The sequence below is a fragment of the Cyprinodon tularosa genome, unplaced genomic scaffold, assembly GCF_016077235.1.
Source record: "Cyprinodon tularosa strain WSP-4 unplaced genomic scaffold, ASM1607723v1 ctg751, whole genome shotgun sequence".
Lineage (NCBI taxonomy): Eukaryota > Metazoa > Chordata > Actinopteri > Cyprinodontiformes > Cyprinodontidae > Cyprinodon > Cyprinodon tularosa.
Genome location: NW_024039509.1, coordinates 62668 through 84046, shown reverse-complemented (window position 1 = coordinate 84046; position 21379 = coordinate 62668). Strand labels below are relative to the sequence as shown.

Below are 21379 nucleotides of genomic sequence, written 5' to 3'. Positions count from 1 at the left end.
AACGAAGCTCACTGAGCTGGTAAAGCAGGCGGATCAGTTCTGGGAATTCCTCTAGAACCTCTGGAGAGAAAGGAATTCTAATAATAATATCATAGAGAGCCTGGAGCTTCTTCGTTACCAGGCTGCAGCTGTGTCTTCAGAAACACCTATACACTAGAAAAAAAATCAAAATCTAGACGAGTCATTTTTTTCTTAAAATAAGTGCATTTGCTCTTGGATTAAGGGAGTAAAAGAGACATCTTGCCAATGGAACAAGGCAATTTACACTTAGAATAAGAAAACAGAATAGCATTTTTTAATTTCAAGTGCATATTATCTAATTATCTTATTTATCAGAGTAGAAATACTCATTCCATTGGCAAACTATCTCATTTACCTACTCAAATTAAGAGGAAATACACTTAATTTAAGACATTTTTACTTATTTCTAGATCGTTTTTCCAGTGTATGAATTATTAAAATATTTATTTCCCCTTTAGGATCAACTATATTTATAATTGAATTAAATAATAAAGTATATTAGTTTTCCTGTCACACATAAGCGTGTTGCTTTTATGCCAAAGCGTTTAGTCTCATCTGGCCAGATTTGTGGAAAGCATCATTAATAGTTTCCTGGCAACACATCATTCAACATTAGATCTGGATCTGTTGTTGTGTCTTTGTTCTTTCTATTTTCAGATGTTGGGTTGAGCAATGCTTTTTTTTAAATCTTAGTTTTCACTACTAACTCTGATTTAAAGATGTCTACTGCTATGTCGCTCATCTGTCTGGAGCATTCCTTTCCTAATTTAGGGAGAGGAAATCCCTCACATAGGGCTTTAAACAAATGAACATCACCCTGTGTAAAAATCATGCATCCTTTTCTTTTTTCACTTCATAATTATCAAAATTATACACTACTTTTTTTATTCTACAACATAAAAACCCAACAAAAAATCCAATGTGAGAAAGTTAAAGGCACTTTGTTGATATGTTTACATCCGTAGCGTCTGTTTTAGAGAGCTGTCCGAGGTGCTGAACATAAGCTGAGCTTGGGTTCCTGGTTGTGGGTGGGGAGGGCGGCGGCGCAGTCACTCACTAACCTGCTTAACCTACTTTCCGCCGGCCGGCCTTTCATCTGGCTGCGTAGAGGAAAAGTGCTGGAGGATAAATATAGCAGAGTTAGACATAAACAGCAACCCTTTCCCGGCAGTGCAGACGCTCCTCTTGATTTTTTCCTGTGTTGCCTTCCTTTAATGCACCACTAATCATTTCAGTAATGAAACCCAGCTTTCCCCTGAACATGTTGGTCCCATTAACCCAACTGGTAGAAAATGTGTTGGGAAGCGCTCAACCTTTTTTTTTTTTTTTATTGAGATGAATATGAGCAAAAATAATGGCGTTGTAAGATCTTAATTGTCCAATTACACGGGCAGCTGTTGTGCTGCGTTGCAATGGCGGTTCAATTGCTGTTTCCTAGCAACCAGAGCAGGCACAATGCAACGATTTTCTCTTAAGTGGCATCACTTCCTCTCAGCTAGAGTACACCGTGTGTTCGCTAAATATAATCCTTATCGTCACTGAGTGTTTGTGTGTTCCTCACCTTTCAGGTAGCAGAGCTTTGTCGCTTCCATCCTTGTGATGCAACATGCGTGTGCTTCACATGTGCATCTGTTTATTCTGCAGGCGGACGAAGGAAAACGGCGCTCTGCTGTAAACGGCTACAGTTGATTAATCTTCATCCAAAAAGCTCTGTCCAGAGCTAATCATTGTACACACATTTCTTTCAATTAATTTATTATCAAGGGAAGCAGGGAGAGCCGAGGGGGAGGGTACAGGAGAGCCGAGGCGAAGGGGGGGGAGAAAATCCAATCCTGCTGGTCCGAAGTCTCAAAGCATTGGAGCATTAGTCTCATCCTGATGTAATTGGAATGACACCAAGAGTAAAGCTTGCTGATTTAAGGACAGCCTCTAGGCTTGATTTAATACCCTTTGCCAAAACTATGAATCCATCTTTTTTATCTTCCTCTTCTTCCACATCCCAGGCCCGCCGCTCCCACTCTGAATCCCTCCCCCACCCTGTCTCGCATTCATACTCCTACTGCCATGCATCTCCATCTGTACTCTATTAACGGAACAGAAGCAGCTCTTTATAGTATTAAAAAACCAGAAGGTTATAAACTTTAAGTGAAGTGGGGTATTTTTTATTCCCATTTACCCTCTCTATGTGGCATTTACGCACTCGAACGGCTGTGTTTTTACTTCCACAGAGGTTATGACTTAAAGATGAATAAATATCTCCAGGGGGAAAGCGTGAGGAAAAGGGCAGGCTGTGAAGGTGTGTTGAAGGAAAGGGGCGACGCTTCTCAGAGCTTTGCTGCTCCTCGGGCCGGTGACAGATGGACTGCCGGGGCAATCCTATTACCCGCGTGTGTTTTGCTGCTCCTAATGCCAGGGTGGGATGCCTGGCTAATGAGAGGCAATAAAAGGTTTGTTGGGAAAAATCTTAGGCTACGTAATGATTATCATTGTGATTTGTTTGATAACATAAAGACACCCTAAAACTACTGAGTGGGAAGAGAAATTAGGAGCGGAGCAGCGCTGCAGCTCAGCTGGTACCCTCTGATAAAGATCCTCTCAGAAGATAAACAGGCTTAAAGATTTCAAAAGCAGCTTTACCTACAGGATGAGATTTATTTTTTTAGTTAAAACCTTAGAATAATACCATTACATCATGTATTAGTTCTAAAATGCTATGTCAAATTACTGTATTAAATATTATTGTTATTTTTAAACCATTGCCTTTTCTGATTTTATTAATTCTAAAAACTTAATTTAATAAACAGAAATTTGACAAAAGAAACAACAAAAATAGAAAATCTAATAAAAACAAATATTTGAAACTATCTGTGAAGATTCTCAGTCATCCAGGTAATGGTCAAGCTTGAAAAGTTCAGTTTGGGGAACTTATCGTGAGGTTTTCTTGTAGACCTTTCTCCTCTTATCCGAAAGGAATTAAACTATAAAATCTGTTTTTAAAAAATGTAGAAAATGCATTAAAATGATTCCAAAAAAAAAAAGAACATTGAAAACAATCCTCTAAACTTTGTTTCCAAGTTTGAAGACGTTTCGCTTCCGATCCAGGAAGCTTTTTCAATTAAAAATTAGGTTTTATACAGTAGCCCCACAAATCCTTATTTTTTGAAAACATGCAAATTGAAATAAAAAAAAAAAGCCAATTTGCATGTTTTCTAAACAAAAACAAGGCTTTGTGGGGCTACTGTATAAAACCTCAAACTCAACACTATTCTTAACATTTTGAACTGAAAAAGCTTCCTGGGTGGGAAGCTAAACGTCTTCAAACTTGAAAACAAAGTCCAGTGGATTGTTTTTAATTTTCTTCTTTTGAAATGACTATGACCTGGATGACTGAGAACTTTCACCCGCATACATTGAAATTAGTTTTCATAAACTTATTCTTAAAAACAGCTAAAGTTTTCTGAAAACCGTTTCTTTTATTTAAAACTTCTTCAAAGATTAATTTCTGGATTGGATTCTTTCTTTCAAATTTTAAATTACAAATTTCTTTAAAAAAAAATTTTTTTTATTTCCATTTCCAGTACGTGTCGTTTGCTTTCAACAGTAATATAATAAAACTCAATCCAAGCTCATTATAAAACATTTAGTACAGTAGTAATAGTACCAGAGAAAGACTTTGATGCAAATTGTTTGTGTTTTAAAATTCTGAGATCTAATAACTCCTGATAAAGATCAAATCTGTCAAACCAGTAATTCACCCTTAGATTCTTTCATTTATTGTTTCATTATATAAACTTATTGAATTTAAAGCACGACTAATGTGATTTTATATCTGCTTCAGATGATTTACCTTACTATCGTATTTGTTGGACTAAAAGGATGAAAAAATCAATATGTTCACCTATTTAAGGCCAACATCATCATGTGGTCAATACATAATTGACTGGAGCCATGAGATATGAGGTAATTGCAGCGAAGATACGCCGTCATCGTGTCGGGTTAGTTTGGCTCCACGTTAGCTTGAATGTGTTCGGTGTGCGAGTAACGTCATTACCGCTTGTCACCCCCCCCCCAACATACCTGCGTCCCCCACAGGTCAAGCAATTACCACACATCAGAGAAAGCAATTGGGCATGACTAAAATATCATTGCCTTGTGTCTGCGTCCTTATGTTTGGTGCCGTTCGAGCCTATTTTAACCCACTTTGTCCAAATAGTGGAGGAGAATTGAGGACACGCTCTCCAAATCTGCTGGGACACATCACCCCCTTCAGCATTTCCCTCAATGTCAGCGAGCAGAGCCCTCACAGGTTTCCTTCTCAATAAATGGGGTGAATGAGCAAAAAATTGGGGTAACAAAGTAAAACAGCTTGCAAAGAAATGTCATTATTGTTTTACTTGATGGACAAACAAAATAATAAATCAGGAGAATTTATGTGCTTTTGCTTGAGCTGTGGGGCTAAATTTGATTTGATATAAAGCCAGACTGTTATCCAGGAGTTTCTACCTCTAAAAGGATTTTCTTTCTGTATTTTTAGCCATTTTTCTACCATCCAGCTAGTAGCTGCTCTGCATTCCCACAGCGAGCTGTCTGCACTGTTTCCCACTGCAGGGTCGGCATTTTCAAAGACTGCAGAGTTGGTTTTCAGACACCCATAATGCTTTGCAAACACTTAAAGGGACGGCCTTACTCTTCTATCCCCTCTTTAGTTCCAGATGATAATTAATTGATGCATCATGGTATGTTTGCTTATTACTTTCTAACCTAATCCTAACAGACTGCGCAAAAAATAAAATATGTCAATTGTTCTTTTAATAAGTGTATTTTCCCTTTTTTTTTTGAGAAAGTAAGACAATTATTCCCAAAAATATGATGATTTACATTTGAAATAAGAAAAAAATAACAACCCCATTATCTTAAAATGAAAAAAAATATATTTTAAGGGCAAAATACTTATTTTATTAGCAGATCCTCTTATTTACTTGCCTAAAATAAGGTTAAATACAACTATTTTAAGAAATCTATACTCATTTTAGATCCCTTTTTTAGAGTAAAAAGGGCTGAAAACATATTCACTGTGCTTTCTGGATTATCACACTGCAAAAACGATCTAGAAATAAGTCAAAATGTCTTAAATTAAGTGTATTAACCCGTAATTTGAGTAGGTAAATAAGAATTAGTTGCCAATGGGATAAGGATATTTACTTTTAAAGTAAGATAATTAGATAATATGCACTTGAAATATAACAATAAATAATTTTTTTCTTATTTTAAATGTAAATTGTCTTATTCCATTGGCAAAGTGTCTCACTAACCTCCTTAATTCAAGAAAAAATGCACTTATTTTAAGAAAAAACGACTTATGTAGATTTCAATTTTTTCTAGTGCATTTCTAAAGATCTTCCAACTATCATGCATGGCTTTAACTTTTATTTATTCATTTATTTTTTTAACTGTATATGAACTCTTTATGCATTTAACTAGTGATGCACGATATAATCGGCCCCCTATTGGTATCGGCCTGTATCGGCCTTAAAGGAATAGTACACCCAAAACATGATTAGCCTTCATTTTCTACTCACCCCCATGCTGAACAACACTCTGGAGTACTTTTGTGATATCTCAAATGCATCTGGAGATCTGGGAGGCTTCTTGCTGTCTGCTGACATTCAAATAATGGAGGTCTATGGAGCCCGAGGCAGAAAGGTCCATAAAAGTCCACAAAAAAACGTGTCAATATTCCTCCATACTGCTCGTCCAATGTATTCCAAGTGTCCTGAGTGGGTAGCGTCCATAATTTACTCGAAACGAAGTCATTTAGAATGTTTTTAGAGCCTAAACAGTAGTGTATAGGACTTCCTGAAAGCGCGTTCACGAGTCTACGGAAACCGCGGCAGACCAAACCAGATGAAAGTGCGCATTCAGCTCGGCAAAGAACTCATGCTCTTCCTCAACACTGATGTCCTCAGACATTTTTCTTTCGTTGTTTCTTTCTTTGCACAGGTAAACAGCACATTTCTTCTTCTATGCTTGCATTATCGGCAGAGCAGACGCTGAATGCGCACTTTCATCTGGTTTGGTCTGCCGCGGTTTCCGTAGACTCGTGAACGCGCTTTTAGGAAATCCTATACACTACTGTTTAACCCGATATTTGATCAGCTTCTGAGTTTCTAAAGTCTAAAAAAAACTTCTTCTTCCTCAAAAACTTCTTTTTTACAGACTTAAAAACTTTTAAAGACGAGGGAAAAAATATTGATCCATTAAAATATCACAATATCTTCATATGCTGATATATTGCCATTTAAAAACACCATATCAATCTCTTTTACTAATGAAATATTGCTATATGTCATCGTTATGCTACGAAATCCCCCGAAAATTCAAGAAATTTTGCCATATTTTTATATGTTGATATATTGACGCAGTATCGATCTATTTTACTATCAAAATCTCACAAGAATTTGCAAAATATCACGAGAGTTTGTAACAGAAAGATGAAATTTCACGAGATTTTGAAAGTAAAATAGATCAATACCGCGTTTTTAAAAATCTATTTGATATCAGCATATGAAAATATATTTCAAAGTTTCAGAAATGGATAACAAAACTGCTATTTTCAATTTTATTTTTGTCCAGCTTTAACATCAGTATCGGTTATCGGCTACATGAGTTTTAAAATATCTGCATATCGGATATCGGCAAAATCCCAATATCGTGCATCCCTACATTTAACCCCTCCCCTTGGGGAGCAGTAGGCTGCCATTGTGCGGCACCCGGGGAGCAATGTAGGGTTAAGGGTCTCTGTTCAGACACCCAGAGTGGCAGCCTGTGGGAGTGAGGCTCAAAACTCAGTACCTCTGCTTATATGTGTATATATTTTATCTCTTTTTATTCTTATTTTTTATCTTTATTATATTGTGTAGCTGGATGTGTGTGTATATATATATAAAACTGTAACTGGAGCGCGTCACAAAAGTAATTTCCCTCCGGGATTATTAAAGTATTTCTGATTCTGATTCTCAATTCCAAGTGCATTGCCCTAACCACTAGACCACTAGGCCGCCATTCCCCAATTTTATTCTCTGTTGGTCTGCTGTGTGAAAATCCCAACAAAACACATTTATATTTATGGTTGTGTGGAACCTTTGATCAACATGTAAACATCTGGGAACTCGTGTCAGCTGATATTCTGCATATTGAAGCAGACAAACAGATGCAGGTGATGTTAGAGACGAGGGAGCGGTGATCCACGCAGAGACTCCAAGCAGAAATCTCCACTTAATCCTTTTGTAATTCATAATATCTCTGCTCCTTTCTGCTGCCTCTCCTATCCTACATCCATTCTTCACCACCTCCTCATCCTCCGCCCCCCCCCCTCCTAACAAATCTCATGAAAAACTGAAACCTTTCATCCGCATCTCTTGGTTCTGATAAATGCATTGTTTCACTTTCATTTCCATATCCTCTGCTCAGCTGTAACTTAGTCCTTGTGTATTTCTTTTGTCCTGGTAAATCCTGTTTAAATATTGATAGAGATGAGGAGAGCTGCTGCTGCCCACTCGGTTAGAGCTAAGAGGGTCGAGGATGGCAGCATTTCTCTGCAGATTTCATTAGAGAAGCACAGGAGTGTAAATACTGAAACACGTGAATCGGAGACCTCCGACCTTCATTACTCCCCTCCCCATCACGGATAATGCCCCATAATGTATTCAGAGATGGAGACGGAGGATGGAGGGTGATGGAGTGTAAAATAGCATGTGTAGGAAGTCCCTGTTCTTTTTTTTTTTCGCTACGAATCGCCCGCCACCTTCGCAGCCAGATTCCCATTAGAGCAGGAGCTGACGACTGCATGTGCAAATGGTTCCTGCGGATTAGACGGTTAATGCATTTAGGAGAGAAGGCTCCACAATCTCTTGATTGCTGCTGCTGCTGCACAGAGCAGAGAAGATACCCAGTCCCTGTGTGGAAACAGAGATTTAGAGCAAAGTGAGTAGATAAGCCCAAGGATGGGCTAAACATTCATGATACACAAGCTCATCAGAAAATTAAAGGTTGACCAAGGAGACTTCAAATGGGCTGTCCTATTAAAACTCAGCATAGAAGTAGATGTTACAGGAAAGAGGAGCAGACGGCAAGCTCACTAATCTTATTAATCAGCGTCTAGGTTTCTTATTTCTGGATCTATTTTGCTTCGTAAAGAGATAAAAACAAAACAAAAAGTCCTGTTTTAGAAATTGAAAAGTGGTTTTAGTGCAAGCGTAACGCTGTAGGGATAACTTCAACTTGACCTAAACATGCAGCTGGAAAGCATAGATAAAACTATTTAGAATCAGCTCAGAGGGCTGCAGGGCGTCACATTAATATGAACAGATCTGTTGTTGCATTTTACATTTACAATCAAATTGCAAACTTTGTTTTTACAAAAAAATTTGCTAAATAGAAACACTACAACTTTGAAACACTATGATTGAAAAGACTGGAAGTGAATGGAGGATGATCGCGCAGCATGTTTGGATTCATAAGATGACTGAAGCTTTTTAACATTCAGTTTATGACAATGAGCACTTGAGCCTCGGCTAAAATATGGGTGTATTTTATTTTCAAGAGCTATCACATGGACAAGTGTATTCATGTGCAGTTTTCAGACATAGCAAAAGTACTCACTTTCCGTACTTGAGTAAAAGTACAGATACTTGTGTTAAAAATACTCTGGTAAAAGTGAAAGTACTGATTAAACTTCTTTACTCAAGTAAAAGTAACAAAGTACAGGCTTGTAAATTTACTTAAAGTATAAAAGTCAAAGTAGAAACCACTTTTTTCATGCCGTTGCCTACATTTTAAATGGATGTCTGCCAATAGGACTAGATCTCCGTTGTGTTCATTTTCAATCATCTCGTCGTCCATGCTACTATGCTAACGCCACCGCCACCAAGCTGCAATGATTTGCCGCGAATGAATACCGCCGAATCTGTCGATTCATCTTGTAGTGGTGCGTCAAATGCAACGTAGATTCCCATCCAATTAGATTGAATTTGGTATTGATGACGTAAAAAATAATAACGGTAACTCCATTGAAATGATTCAAAACTAAAGTAACGAGCCAATTTTTTTAAATGTAAGGAGTAGAAAGTACAGATATTTGTGTAAAAATGTAAGGAGTAGAAGTAAAAAGTCGCCATAAAAATAAGTAGTAAAGTAAAGTAAAAATATCAGAAAAATCTACTTGAGTACAGTAATGAAGTATTTTATACTCTGTTACTTCCCATCTCTGGCAGTTTTTAATTGTATTTCTTATTTTTTGGCAGTGCTGCTAATTGGAATAATTTGCATTTTCCCTATTAGCAGAATGTCAACATAGTTTTGCACACATTTGTAATCTACTCTGATTGAGCTGGAGTCATTTTAGAGTGAAATTTTGGAAGCATTTCAGTCTCTAGTGCAAAACCGTAGCCCTGTAAACATGGGCGGTTCTAGACGGGGGCCTACAGGGGCCAGTATCCCGTAATTCCTGTGCTGGTAATGAATATAACAGTGGGAATGTTTACTTTATTTAGTGGCTGCAATGATTGTTTAAAGTCGTAGGGAAGTCATATTAAAATGTCAAATTATTCTGGCTTAAACATGTATATAAATGTAATCTTTATCAGGCTATATTGTCCCAAAATTTAGAAAATTTATATTTTTAGAAAAAATCCTTTCTAAAATCTGTTTTTTTTCCCCGTTATTTTCTGCATGCCAGTTAGTTATACATCAGCCGAAACACCTAAATTTGGCCAATCATATATCAACGGACATCTGTCAATCAAATTTTTTTGGTTATAGCATCTTGATTTATATGTCGCAGCTAATATACACAACGGTTGAAATCAGAATCCTTTCCTTTCCCATTGAGTTGCGTCCCAGTGTTCACGGGGATGGACGTCTGTGTCTTCGGCAGGCGTAGAGCTAACAGAACTGGCAGCGTTGCGAGGCAAGGGCTCAAACATGTACGGCTGGAAGCCTTCTACACCAAACCAAGCTTCTGCCGCCCTGGCGTCCTCTTCCACAACATCTTCGTCCCCGCTTTCCTCCTCTAAATAAAAAATGGATGACGGAGGAGACTCATCCACGACCTCCGACACTAAACTCTCCTCCTCTTGCATGTTTCCTCTGTCCATAGCGTTCCTTGACAGCGTCGTTTCTAAGTCACCAATTTAGTGCTGCTTGGTCCCAATGGAATTTCCCATTGGGAACCTACTAGCACTAAGATGCTAACTGGTTAGCAAGATGCTTCCAACAAATCGTCCACAACCAGACTTGCTTGCGAACCTTCCACCAAAACAATCCTGCACCCTTGATAAATGACCAATCACATTCACTTTATCCACTCAACTGCAACGGTTGGAACAGCCATTTTCCTACAACTTTAGTATTTAATAATTCATCAGCCTACCAGATCTTTCAGTTTGGATCTGCTGTTACCCTGGCAACCCTATAGCATTTCCTGTAAAAATAACCCTAACCCTGCTATTAGAATTCACAATAAAAGCATAAGGTAAATGGAACATTACAGAACGTGAAATGTTTCTCTATGCACAACCTTTGAATCGGCTTGTGAAGACCATCAGTTTTTGGAAAAGCCCTGGAAGGACAAAAAAAAAAAAAATGTAGATCACTTTGTTTCATCCAAAGCTGCTCCTGGATGACGGTCTGATTCGGCGGCACTTCCTTGTATCAAGCCGGGCAGAGAGCACCGGTGCTGAAGAGAGGAGGAAATTAAAATGGCTTATTTAAAAGCCCTCTAAAAGCATTCCTTATTAAATCAACCGTATTTTCTTTATAATCCATGTTAACTGATAAAAGCTTTGTCCTGGCTGCACTTCTTTCAAAACCAGTCCCTGACTGGTAATAACAATAAATGTCTTGATGCCCAACAGAGTTTGCTTTCACATGTGGAGCAGTACGGCTGTCGCCATAGTTTTCCGCTATTATAATTCATGCAGGGAGTTTTACAGATTATATGGACACTGCAATGTAAGTAGAACAGGAAAGGAAAAACAGGAAAAAGATGAAAGATAAAAGTCTTAAGTCTGATTCATCACCTGCAAAGAGAAGTAAAAAGAACAGCACAACCAATGGATATAGTATAAGAGATACAATAAAGTAACACCTTGATACTATTGTTGAAGTATAAGTAGTATTATTTAATCTGACATGAATACTGTGGTAGCTGAAGATAAAAATATGGACTCTCTGTATGGACGTGAATCACTAAGCACCTGTAGTTGTTTGTGAAAGTGCACTTGTGCATGTAAAGTTTATCCAAAGCAAAAATGCTCAATAGTGGTTGTGACGAGCCAAAGACCCGCCCATCCAGAGCACTGAGTCTGTCCCTGGGGGACCCAAAACCGCAGATGCCCAAAGGGATCCCCAGAGCAAAGGCCAGGAGAGGCCATCCCAGACTCCCCCAACCTACCCCCCCACCCCCTCATAGGGAAGAGAAGAGATGGCCCCTCCAGCTGCTGAAGCCACGGGGAGGAGACAGCGGGCTCCGCTCGGCAGCCAGCCACCCTGAAGTGGAACGGGCCGTGGGCCCTGGAAACCCGAGGCCCCAGGGGCACACCACCACCACCCTGTGTATTTTTTTTTTTTTTTTAGAACCACAACTTTCCAGTCTTTTACCTTGAGGTGAATAAATGCCTTCAAAACCAATAAACTTCTAGAGGATTATATATATATTTTTTTAAATATTATTAAAATAGTAAAAATAAGATATTTAATTAGTCTGAGGTCCTTATTTTTTAATGTCTCTGATGCAGTTCATATAATAATTTATTTATCATACATTTATAATGTATTATGTCTTGGGTACAGAGGCAATAAAAAGGTCCAGGACCAATTTAACAGGGGCACTGGCCCCTTTTAGCCCCCATCTAGAACCGCCCGTGCTGCAGCTGCAGAGTGGGATCCTCGGTCTGCTTTCATGAAAGGATTCCTCTGCAGTAACAGCAGCAGGATGGGAGGATGCCGGTGCGTTTTTTCCTGCGTCATTTTTAGAGCTAAAGCTGAATGTCGGTCATCAGGCAGCCATGGTGGAGGAGTTTTAAAGTCATGCAGCAGGGAGGGGCCCCTCCTCTGCTGAAGGATCCATCTCTGCTCTAAACGCCACAGTGAGTCAGCTGGAGCCTCCGATGAATGAATGAATGAAGAGGAGCAGGACGCACTGACAGCCGGGGAGCCAGGTACCGGAGCGCGCTGTTGACGCATCATCCAACAGGAGGAGGAGGAGCAGGAGGAGGCGGAGGAGGAGGAGGGGGTCTTATTCTAAACTCAAATCCTTTAGAAGAGATTTACGGAGCTGCTGCTGCGGGTTCAACCTTCAGGAAGACGCAACATTTCTCTCATTTTTCCTGCAGAGGATCCAGTTTTTTCTCGGATATTTGGATCAACTGCGCAGTGAAATTAATCCAACCTTTAATTGGCATCGCTGTGGATTGTAGATCAAGGCGTGGACAGAATCAGCCGCCCCATCCATCATTACAGGTTTGATCCACCGGGGGTCCGGAGCCACCATGACAGGCCCCCCGCTGGTCCCTCGGCCCGCATGCTGACGGTACCGGGCAGGATGGGAGCAGCTCTGCCGATACCAGCATCCGGAACCAGCCGATTCATCAATGGAGGAGGAGAGTGACACCCGGAAAATTAACAACAGCTTCCTTCGCGATCACAACTATGCAACCGAAGGTATTTTATTAGGATTTCACATTTAAAATAATGGAAAAATAATAAATAAAATCCACGCACATCTATTGGAAGTTAATTTAGATTTATAGACTTTTATTCACCTCAAGAGAAATAATAAAAATCCACTCTGCAAAACATTTAAATCTCAATAAGTCATTTTTTCTTAAAATAAGTAACATTTTTCTTGAATTAATTAATTAATCTACCTTTAAAATACGAAAAAAAAAACTATTTCATTGTCTTATTTCAAGTGCATATTATCTAGTAATCTTAATTTAAGAGTAAAAATACTCATTCCATTGGAAAATCATCTTATTTACCTGCTCAAATTAAGGTTAAATACATTAATTTAAGACATTTTTACTCATTTTACATTGTGCATATTTCCTGTGCTGTATCTGACATGAGGAGCTGTCTTCCAATGATCACCTGTTATTTCAGATTGACCACAGGAATTAGGACATCTTGGGTCGCAGGGGATTAAATCCACCTGTAATCTGGATATAACCCTGTTTAAATAATAGAGGGGAAAATGGGGCTTTCCTGACTCACTTGTTGACATTTGTTACAGAGAAAGTGTCCTAATTATGGAGCAGGTAACACAATGAAATGTGATATCTTTCTTAATCCCGCCTATAGACACATAAACATGGGGTAATTCTCTAAAGCAGCCTTTTTAAAACTCCCAACGCTGCAAACAGCTTGATGTTTTATAAATAATTGTTATTGTAGGAAATAAGGTCCAGAAAACAAACTGCTTTCATCCAAAATATTACAGACCCCCAAAAAAAGAGGTAATGTAATAAAAATGTTGATGCAGATTATGAGCTCAGGTAACAGGTGCCTTTCCATGAAGCCTGGAGAAGAAAAATCCAATAATAATTTTTTATTCTGCTGCTTTTTAGCAGCTTAAAGCAAATGCAACGTGGAGCCCCATCACTTGCTCAGCGTTGGAACTTATTAGATGATTCCCCATCACTGCTGCTAAACACCGATGCTGCTTCACAGTGAGAGGAGGAGAAGTGGGGGTGGAGGTGATGGAAATCTTTGTTTAATGTCTGAGCTGAGATTAAAACTGGGAGGGGAATCTTCTTATTCGCATCGTCTCGCCGTCTTTCGTTGCGTCGTGCGTTCAGCAGATAAAAGGGACGAAGATGAAGGTTACACAGATTGTAAAATTAGTCTCCTTTTAGGGAAGTCTGAGGCCCATCTGTGCTTTTAACACGTCTACTTTTGTTTTTTTTTATGGCTGGGATTTACGACTGATTGTTGCTCTCTTCATGTATGATGAATAAGTGTCTGTCCCTGGATCTGTGTGTCTGCATCTATGGAGTCAGGGTGCAGGTGAAAGATCAGTGCGCAGGCTGGTGTCGGGGTCCACTGCCCATCCTCATAAATTCAGCAGAGGGCACATGCTGTGTCAGGCCTGCTCTGTTCAAACCACACACACACACGGCGCTCCTGGATGGGTGGTAGTGGTGGAGAGCCTGTGGGGCTTTCCCTTAGGGCCATCTTCGCCCACGACAGCAGGACATTTTAATGATGTCACTCATGGTGACCCGCGTCTAGCACCAATCCCATGCTTCAGCAGATCCTGGTGGTTACTAATATGGGCTGGTCATAAGCTATGGGTTGTTGTCTTCAGTTTGCATAAAGAAATTTGTTATTTTTTGTTAAGATTTAAAGCTTACAGCTACTTAGAGAAGAGATATATACATAAATCAAGTGGAACACTATGGCGAACTTGCTCCACTTGTGAAAGTAAAATCAGTTGGGCTGTTTTTTGTATCAATACAATTATTCTTGTTGCCACATTGCCAGACAGGACACTGTAAAAAAAAAGAAAAAAAAAGGGAGGAGATATAGACTTTTTGGAGGCGCATAGAAATCGCATAGAAATTTTTTTAAAGTCAGTAAAAAAGACTCTTAAGTGCTACTAAATGGTGGAAACCAAAACATCACCAGGGATGTTTTCTAATTCTTGATCAATTCTAATATTAATTCCCAAAGATCTATTCTTATAACCCAAGAGCAGTAAAATAAAACATTTTCCACTGTCTTACAGCTGCCACTAACTACTATTGCTTCATTGATTTGCTGTTGCTTGTAAATATAATACTCCACTTATATAAATCGGATAACGGATAATTTAGTTTTATACCTGCAGCCAAACTGAGATCTGACCGAATAGAAAAGAATTGATTTTAAATCCTCAGAATCAAATAAATTCTTGAAATTTGAATCGATACTCAGCCCCAATCGCCAAAACTAGGCTGGTATTAACTAGGCTGGTATCAACTAGGCTGGTATTAACTAGGCTCATATCAACTAGGCTGGTATCAACTAGGCTGGTATTAACTAGGCTCATATCAACTAGGCTGGTATCAACCAGGCTGGTATTAACTAGGCTGGTATCAACTAGGCTCATATCAACTAGGCTCGTATCAACTAGGCTGGTATCAACTAGGCTGGTATTAACTAGGCTGGTATTAACTAGGCGTGTATCAACAAGGCTGGTATCAACTAGGCTGGTATCAACAAGGCTGGTATTAACTAGGCTGGTATCAACTAGGCTGGTATCAACAAGGCTTGTATCAACTAGGCTGGTATCAACTAGGCTGGTATCAACAAGGCTGGTATCAACTAGGCTGGTATCAACTAGGCTGGTATCAACAAGGCTGGTATCAACAAGGCTGGTATTAACTAGGCTCATATCAACCAGGCTGGTATCAACTAGGCTGGTATCAACTAGGCTGGTATCAACAAGACTGGTATCAACAAGGCTGGTATTAACTAGGCTCATATCAACTAGGCTGGTATCAACTAGGCTGGTATCAACTAGGCTGGTATTAACTAGGCTGGTATTAACTAGGCTCATATCAACTAGGCTGGTATCAACTAGGCTGGTATCAACTAGGCTGGTATCAACCAGGCTGGTATCAACTAGGCTGGTATTAACTAGGCTGGTATTAACTAGGCTGGTATCAACTAGGCTGGTATCAACCAGGCTGGTATTAACTAGGCTCATATCAACTAGGCTGGTATCAACTAGGCTGGTATCAACTAGGCTGGTATCAACAAGGCTGGTATTAACTAGGCTGGTATCAACTAGGCTGGTATTAACTAGGCTGGTATCAACTAGGCTGGTATCAACTAGGCTGATATCAACAAGGCTGGTATTAACTAGGCTCATATCAACTAGGCTGGTATCAACTAGGCTGGTATCAACTAGGCTGGTATTAACTAGGCTGGTATCAACTAGGCTGGTATCAACTAGGCTGGTATTAACTAGGCTGGTATCAACTAGGCTGGTATCAACAAGGCTGGTCTTAACTAGGCTGGTATCAACAAGGCTCATATCAACTAGGCTGGTATCAACTAGGCTCATATCAACTAGGCTGGTATCAACTAGGCTGGTATTAACTAGGCTCATATCAACTAGGCTGGTATCAACTAGGCTCATATCAACTAGGCTGGTATCAACCAGGCTGGTATCAACTAGGCTGGTATCAACTAGGCTGGTATCAACTAGGCTGGTATTAACTAGGCTGGTATCAACTAGGCTGGTATCAACTAGGCTGGTATTAACTAGGCTGGTATCAACTAGGCTGATATCAACAAGGCTGGTATTAACTAGGCTCATATCAACTAGGCTGGTATCAACTAGGCTGGTATCAACTAGGCTGGTATTAACTAGGCTGGTATCAACTAGGCTGGTATCAACTAGGCTGGTATTAACTAGGCTGGTATCAACTAGGCTGGTATCAACAAGGCTGGTCTTAACTAGGCTGGTATCAACAAGGCTCATATCAACTAGGCTGGTATCAACTAGGCTCATATCAACTAGGCTGGTATCAACTAGGCTGGTATTAACTAGGCTCATATCAACTAGGCTGGTATCAACTAGGCTCATATCAACTAGGCTGGTATCAACTAGGCTGTTATCAACTAGGCTGGTATCTACTAGGCTGGTATCAACAAGGCTGGTATTAACTAGGCTCATATCAACTAGGCTGGTATCAACTAGGCTGGTATCAACTAGGCTGGTATCAACTAGGCTGGTATTAACTAGGCTGGTATCAACTAGGCTGGTATCAACAAGGCTGGTATTAACTAGGCTCATATCAACTAGGCTGGTATCAACTAGGCTGGTATCAACTAGGCTGGTATCTACTAGGCTGGTATCAACCAGGCTGGTATCAACTAGGCTGGTATTAACTAGGCTGGTATTAACTAGGCTTGTATCAACTAGGCTGGTATTAACTAGGCTGGTATTAACTAGGCTGGTATCAACTAGGCTGGTATCAACTAGGCTGGTATTAACTAGGCTGGTATCAACTAGGCTGGTATCAACTAGGCTTGTATCTACTAGGCTGGAATCAACTAGGCTGGTATTAACTAGGCTGGTATTAACTAGGCTGGTATCAACTAGGCTGGTATCAACTAGGCTGGTATTAACTAGGCTGGTATCAACTAGGCTGGTATCAACTAGGCTGGTATTAACTAGGCTGGTATTAACTAGGCTGTTATCAACTAGGCTGGTATCAACTAGGCTGGTATCAACAAGGCTGGTATTAACTAGGCTGCTATCAACTAGGCTGGTATCTACTAGGCTGGTATCAACAAGGCTGCTATCAACTAGGCTGGTATCTACTAGGCTGGTATTAACTAGGCTGGTATTAACAAGGCTGGTATCAACTAGGCTGGTATTAACTAGGCTGGTATTAACTAGGCTGGTATCTACTAGGCTGGTATTAACTAGGCTGGTATTAACTAGGCTGGTATCAACTAGGCTGTTATCAACTAGGCTGGTATCAAGTTAAAAATCTCACAATAAATAGTGTTATTATTGTTATTATAACAACAGAAATCATGGAAGTTCTGGATTAAGAAAAGTAAAAAATGTATAAGTTTGCTGGATCTTGGACTGATCTTTAGCATAATCTATATAATCATAGTTAAATTTAACCGTTCAACTCCAGGTTGAGCTTATGCAGCACAGACACAAACGAGCTACATTAAGCTGCAGGCTTTTATGAAACAACTGCTATTTTACTGAAGCAGAAAGGAAAGGGTCTTTTCTTTATGGGGCACAGAAACAGAGAATAAGAACCCCCCCCACCAACCCCCCCCCCCCCCCCCCCCCCCCCCCCGTTGGCTCTCTCCCCCCTTCAAGTGTGAATTCATTGTTTAGATTTCTGGCAAACTGCAACTATCAGAGAGTGTAGGCAAAGTGTAAGGCTACAGATACCGAGACATTCAGTGCTTTCATGTTTACTTAAAATTAACCAATAAATACCCAAATACACTGAAGTATAAGTAAGTTGCTTTTTGTTGAAATATTTTTCTTGATTTATGCAGGTTTGAAAGACTATTTTCCAATACAATAAAACTACACTGCAAAAATGATCTAGAATAGAAATAAGTAAAAATGTCTTAAATTAAGTGTATTCACCCTTGATTTGAATAGGTAAATTTGCTAATTTGCCAATGGAATTAGTATTTTTACCCTTAAAATAAGATAATTAGATAATATGCACTTGGAATAAGACAATGCAATTGTGTTATGGCAAAATATCTCTTTAATCTCCTCAATTTAAGAAGAAATGCACTTATTTTTAAGAAAAAATAACTTATCTAGATTTTTATTTTTTCCGGTGTATTTATATTTAACATAACAAAAAAACTCCATTGACTGATTTCATTTTCATCGTATCTAAAAAAATTTTTTTTCTAGAAAAAACGTTTGTTCGTTACCAGCGCAACCTAAGAGCAAATACACTTACTTTTAAATCTAAATACTTTTAGATTAGATTAGATTAGATGAGTTTTATTGATCTCACAGCGGAGAAATTCACTTATACACACATATTGGCATAGAAGTCAAAGAAGGTGCAAACAAGGAGGAGAAAGGTGCATTAAGAATAAACAATAAAAAATATATATACAGTATATCGAGATAAATAAGGATTAAGGTGCAAGTGTACCTGTATCACACAAAATGAAAAACAAAATAGAAATGAAGAAATAAAAATTAAAAATATGTACAATCCGGATGGCTTATATACAGGTGGATTTACTTTTACGTGAAAGTGTAGTAGGTAAGGAGCAACGGTGAGGTAGTGGTATGACTATTCTATTCACATATATTGCACTTTCAGTATATTGCGTGTCTTTCTAGTGATGATATGCACTGACAGAAGAGATTAACTGTCCAATCCCTTTGTAAATATTTAATATTTCGCCTTTACAATTTATTTTAACAATTTTTTTTATAAATTGCAGTCAGATTATAGCTGCAGTCATACTAATCTAGGATCACAGTTTTCATCTGTTAGATTATCATTCTGCAACCTTGGTTTCTTGTACTAAACAATGTGCTTTTGCACTCATTTCTGTTCTTATTCGTATTTGTTTCCTTCCTGCTTCAGTAAAATAGCAGTTGTTTCATAAACGCCTGCAGCTTAATGTAGCTCGTTTATATCTGTGCTGCATAAACTGGAGTTTAGGAAGCAGATCTTGGTGATGCTCCTGCAGATGCATCATCATTTTAGCTGTATTGCTTCCTGTAAAGCAGCTATCTTCCTGCAGAATATTGCCGTCTAGCAGAAGTATTTCCTGATAGCGGACTCTAAAGTGTTTAATAGTTTGTCAAGCTGAGTCTGAGAGGGACAAAGATGGTGGGAAAGTTCGTGGCACTCACCTTCTTCATCCATCATACAGCCTGTAGAGCTAGCAGCAGCATAGAGCACAGGTGGAGGGTTCATGATGATGCAGCTGCTCAGAGCCTGAGGAGGTTTATTCTGCAGTAAACGTTCCATAAAAAAAACATCGCAGCTTTGAAAGTGTGACTTTTTTATAAAGGGTCATACCGTAACACCTAAACACTGAGGCGCAACAGGAGGCAGGCGATGGTTTTCTTTCTTCTTTGCTGCTTCATTCTTTTTTTAAATCAGTTTGTGAGTTTTTCTGGTAAAATAAGCGGGACGAAAATTCAACCCAACTCATAGAATTTTTCTTTTCAATTCAATTCAGTTTATTTTTATAGCTCCAACTCACAACAACTTTGCAATTCAACCAGATCATCCAGTCAGATTGATTCAAAGTCACACTAACCATGCTTGTAGCGACAGTGGAGAGGAAAAACTCCTTTTTAACAGGAAGAAACCTCCAGCAGAACCAGGCTCAGTGTGAGCGGCCATCTGCTGAAGTCGACTGGGGTTCAAGGAGACAGAAGCAGACATAGAAAAAGAAGCATAGATACAAAAGGCAACTGTCAACCGCGTCCAGGAAACACACAGCCAGGCAGACGAACTCCAGAGGACGAAGAGAGCACATCCAGTTAGTCACTAACCTGACTCCGCCAGATGGATTTGCTCCGCATATCCATCTGGAAACCTTCCGTTGAAGTAATTTTGGGAAGGGGCGAAAATACTGGTTAGCTGATTGGCCTATGTTGGTGATAGACGGGCCAAATAAACCAATCAGATCAACGAAGCATATGACTTACTAACAGAGCGACGGTGAAGAGGAGCCAATTGATAGATCAAACTGTTGCCGAAACCAGTCGGGAGAAGAGCAAAAACATCTTTTCCTCTGAGAAAAGCCTCCAGAGCAGTGTTTTGCTCTTCTTTCAGTGAAGAAATACTCTGTAATTCCGATAAAACTTGCTCGATAGCCACGCTAACGCTAGTTTCATCGGCGGAAGCCGCCATGTTCTTTAGACTGAACTGTCGCGCTTCTCGTTGCGTCACAGCTCAACCCGCCTCAAAGCCAACGCTGATTGGACGTTCGTTTGGTGAACGGCTCCAAATTTTCTTCAACAGAGAGTCTCCAGACTGATAAGCGAGTGAAATCTTGAAAGCTCGCGAGATCAGGACGGTCTCACGACGCTAGTTAGTCACAGTCAGAGAAACAGGACTACACTGGAAAAACAGGCCGATCTCGAACATCTAACCTGTACTTCTTATACAACACTATATATTTAGAGACAATGGGCACATTTAGAATTTGCCGGAGTAAAGGTGATCCGGATGATCCATAAATGCACAAAGAGACTAATTTACAAAAGCTAATACCTTAAATCCAATCGTTAAAATCGGATGGGAAATCTAGTTTTATTTGTAAACTATAGATCTTTTTTAATGTTTTAAATAGATGAATCCCTTTTTATAACAACCATTGCTGTGACATCACTTCTGCTCTGGTATATTTTGAATCATGCTGCAGTTCTGCTGTGAGCAGACGTTTGCTTCAACCTCTGCTAAAAATTCACCTGTATTTATGAAAACTGGACGGTTTTCTGCAGCTAAGACACTGAGGGCTTGTAGCTTCTTTACAGAGCCCTAATTTAAGGATATCCAACTGTTATTTATGTTAGCATAAGGTTTTCAGTGAAATCAGGCTAATAATTAGCGTTACATTATTAGTATTTACTTTGACTATGGGTGAACAATTGTCTTTGTGTGCTTATAATGTTTTTTCAGCTTTTAAAAATCCTCCTCTTATAATATCCACTTCGATTTTCATGTAATGTTGCAAATAGCTGAGGACTGAAAATAGAAATAGCTTCCAGGCTGTGAGGTAAGACCTAACGTAATGTCTGCTCTGGTATTGATTTTTGGTCCTTTACAATTTA

The 21379-nt window shown here is 39.3% G+C and overlaps 1 protein-coding gene across 2 annotated transcripts in view; it reads left to right on the top strand.

Annotated features, from left to right (window-relative positions):
* Positions 1 to 21379, top strand: part of LOC119773232 (serine/threonine-protein phosphatase 2A 55 kDa regulatory subunit B beta isoform) — a 108301-nt gene that overhangs the window by 36595 nt on the left and 50327 nt on the right. Inside the window, exon 1 of one of the 2 annotated variants that reach the window (XM_038270132.1) lies at positions 12005 to 12741. The exons of the other annotated variant lie outside the window; for it this stretch is intronic. Within the exon in view, the coding sequence (XP_038126060.1) occupies positions 12672 to 12741 (70 nt within the window). The 5' untranslated portion in view covers positions 12005 to 12671. Of the gene's footprint in view, positions 1 to 12004; positions 12742 to 21379 lie in introns of those variants that run through there. 2 annotated transcript variants of the gene reach the window in all.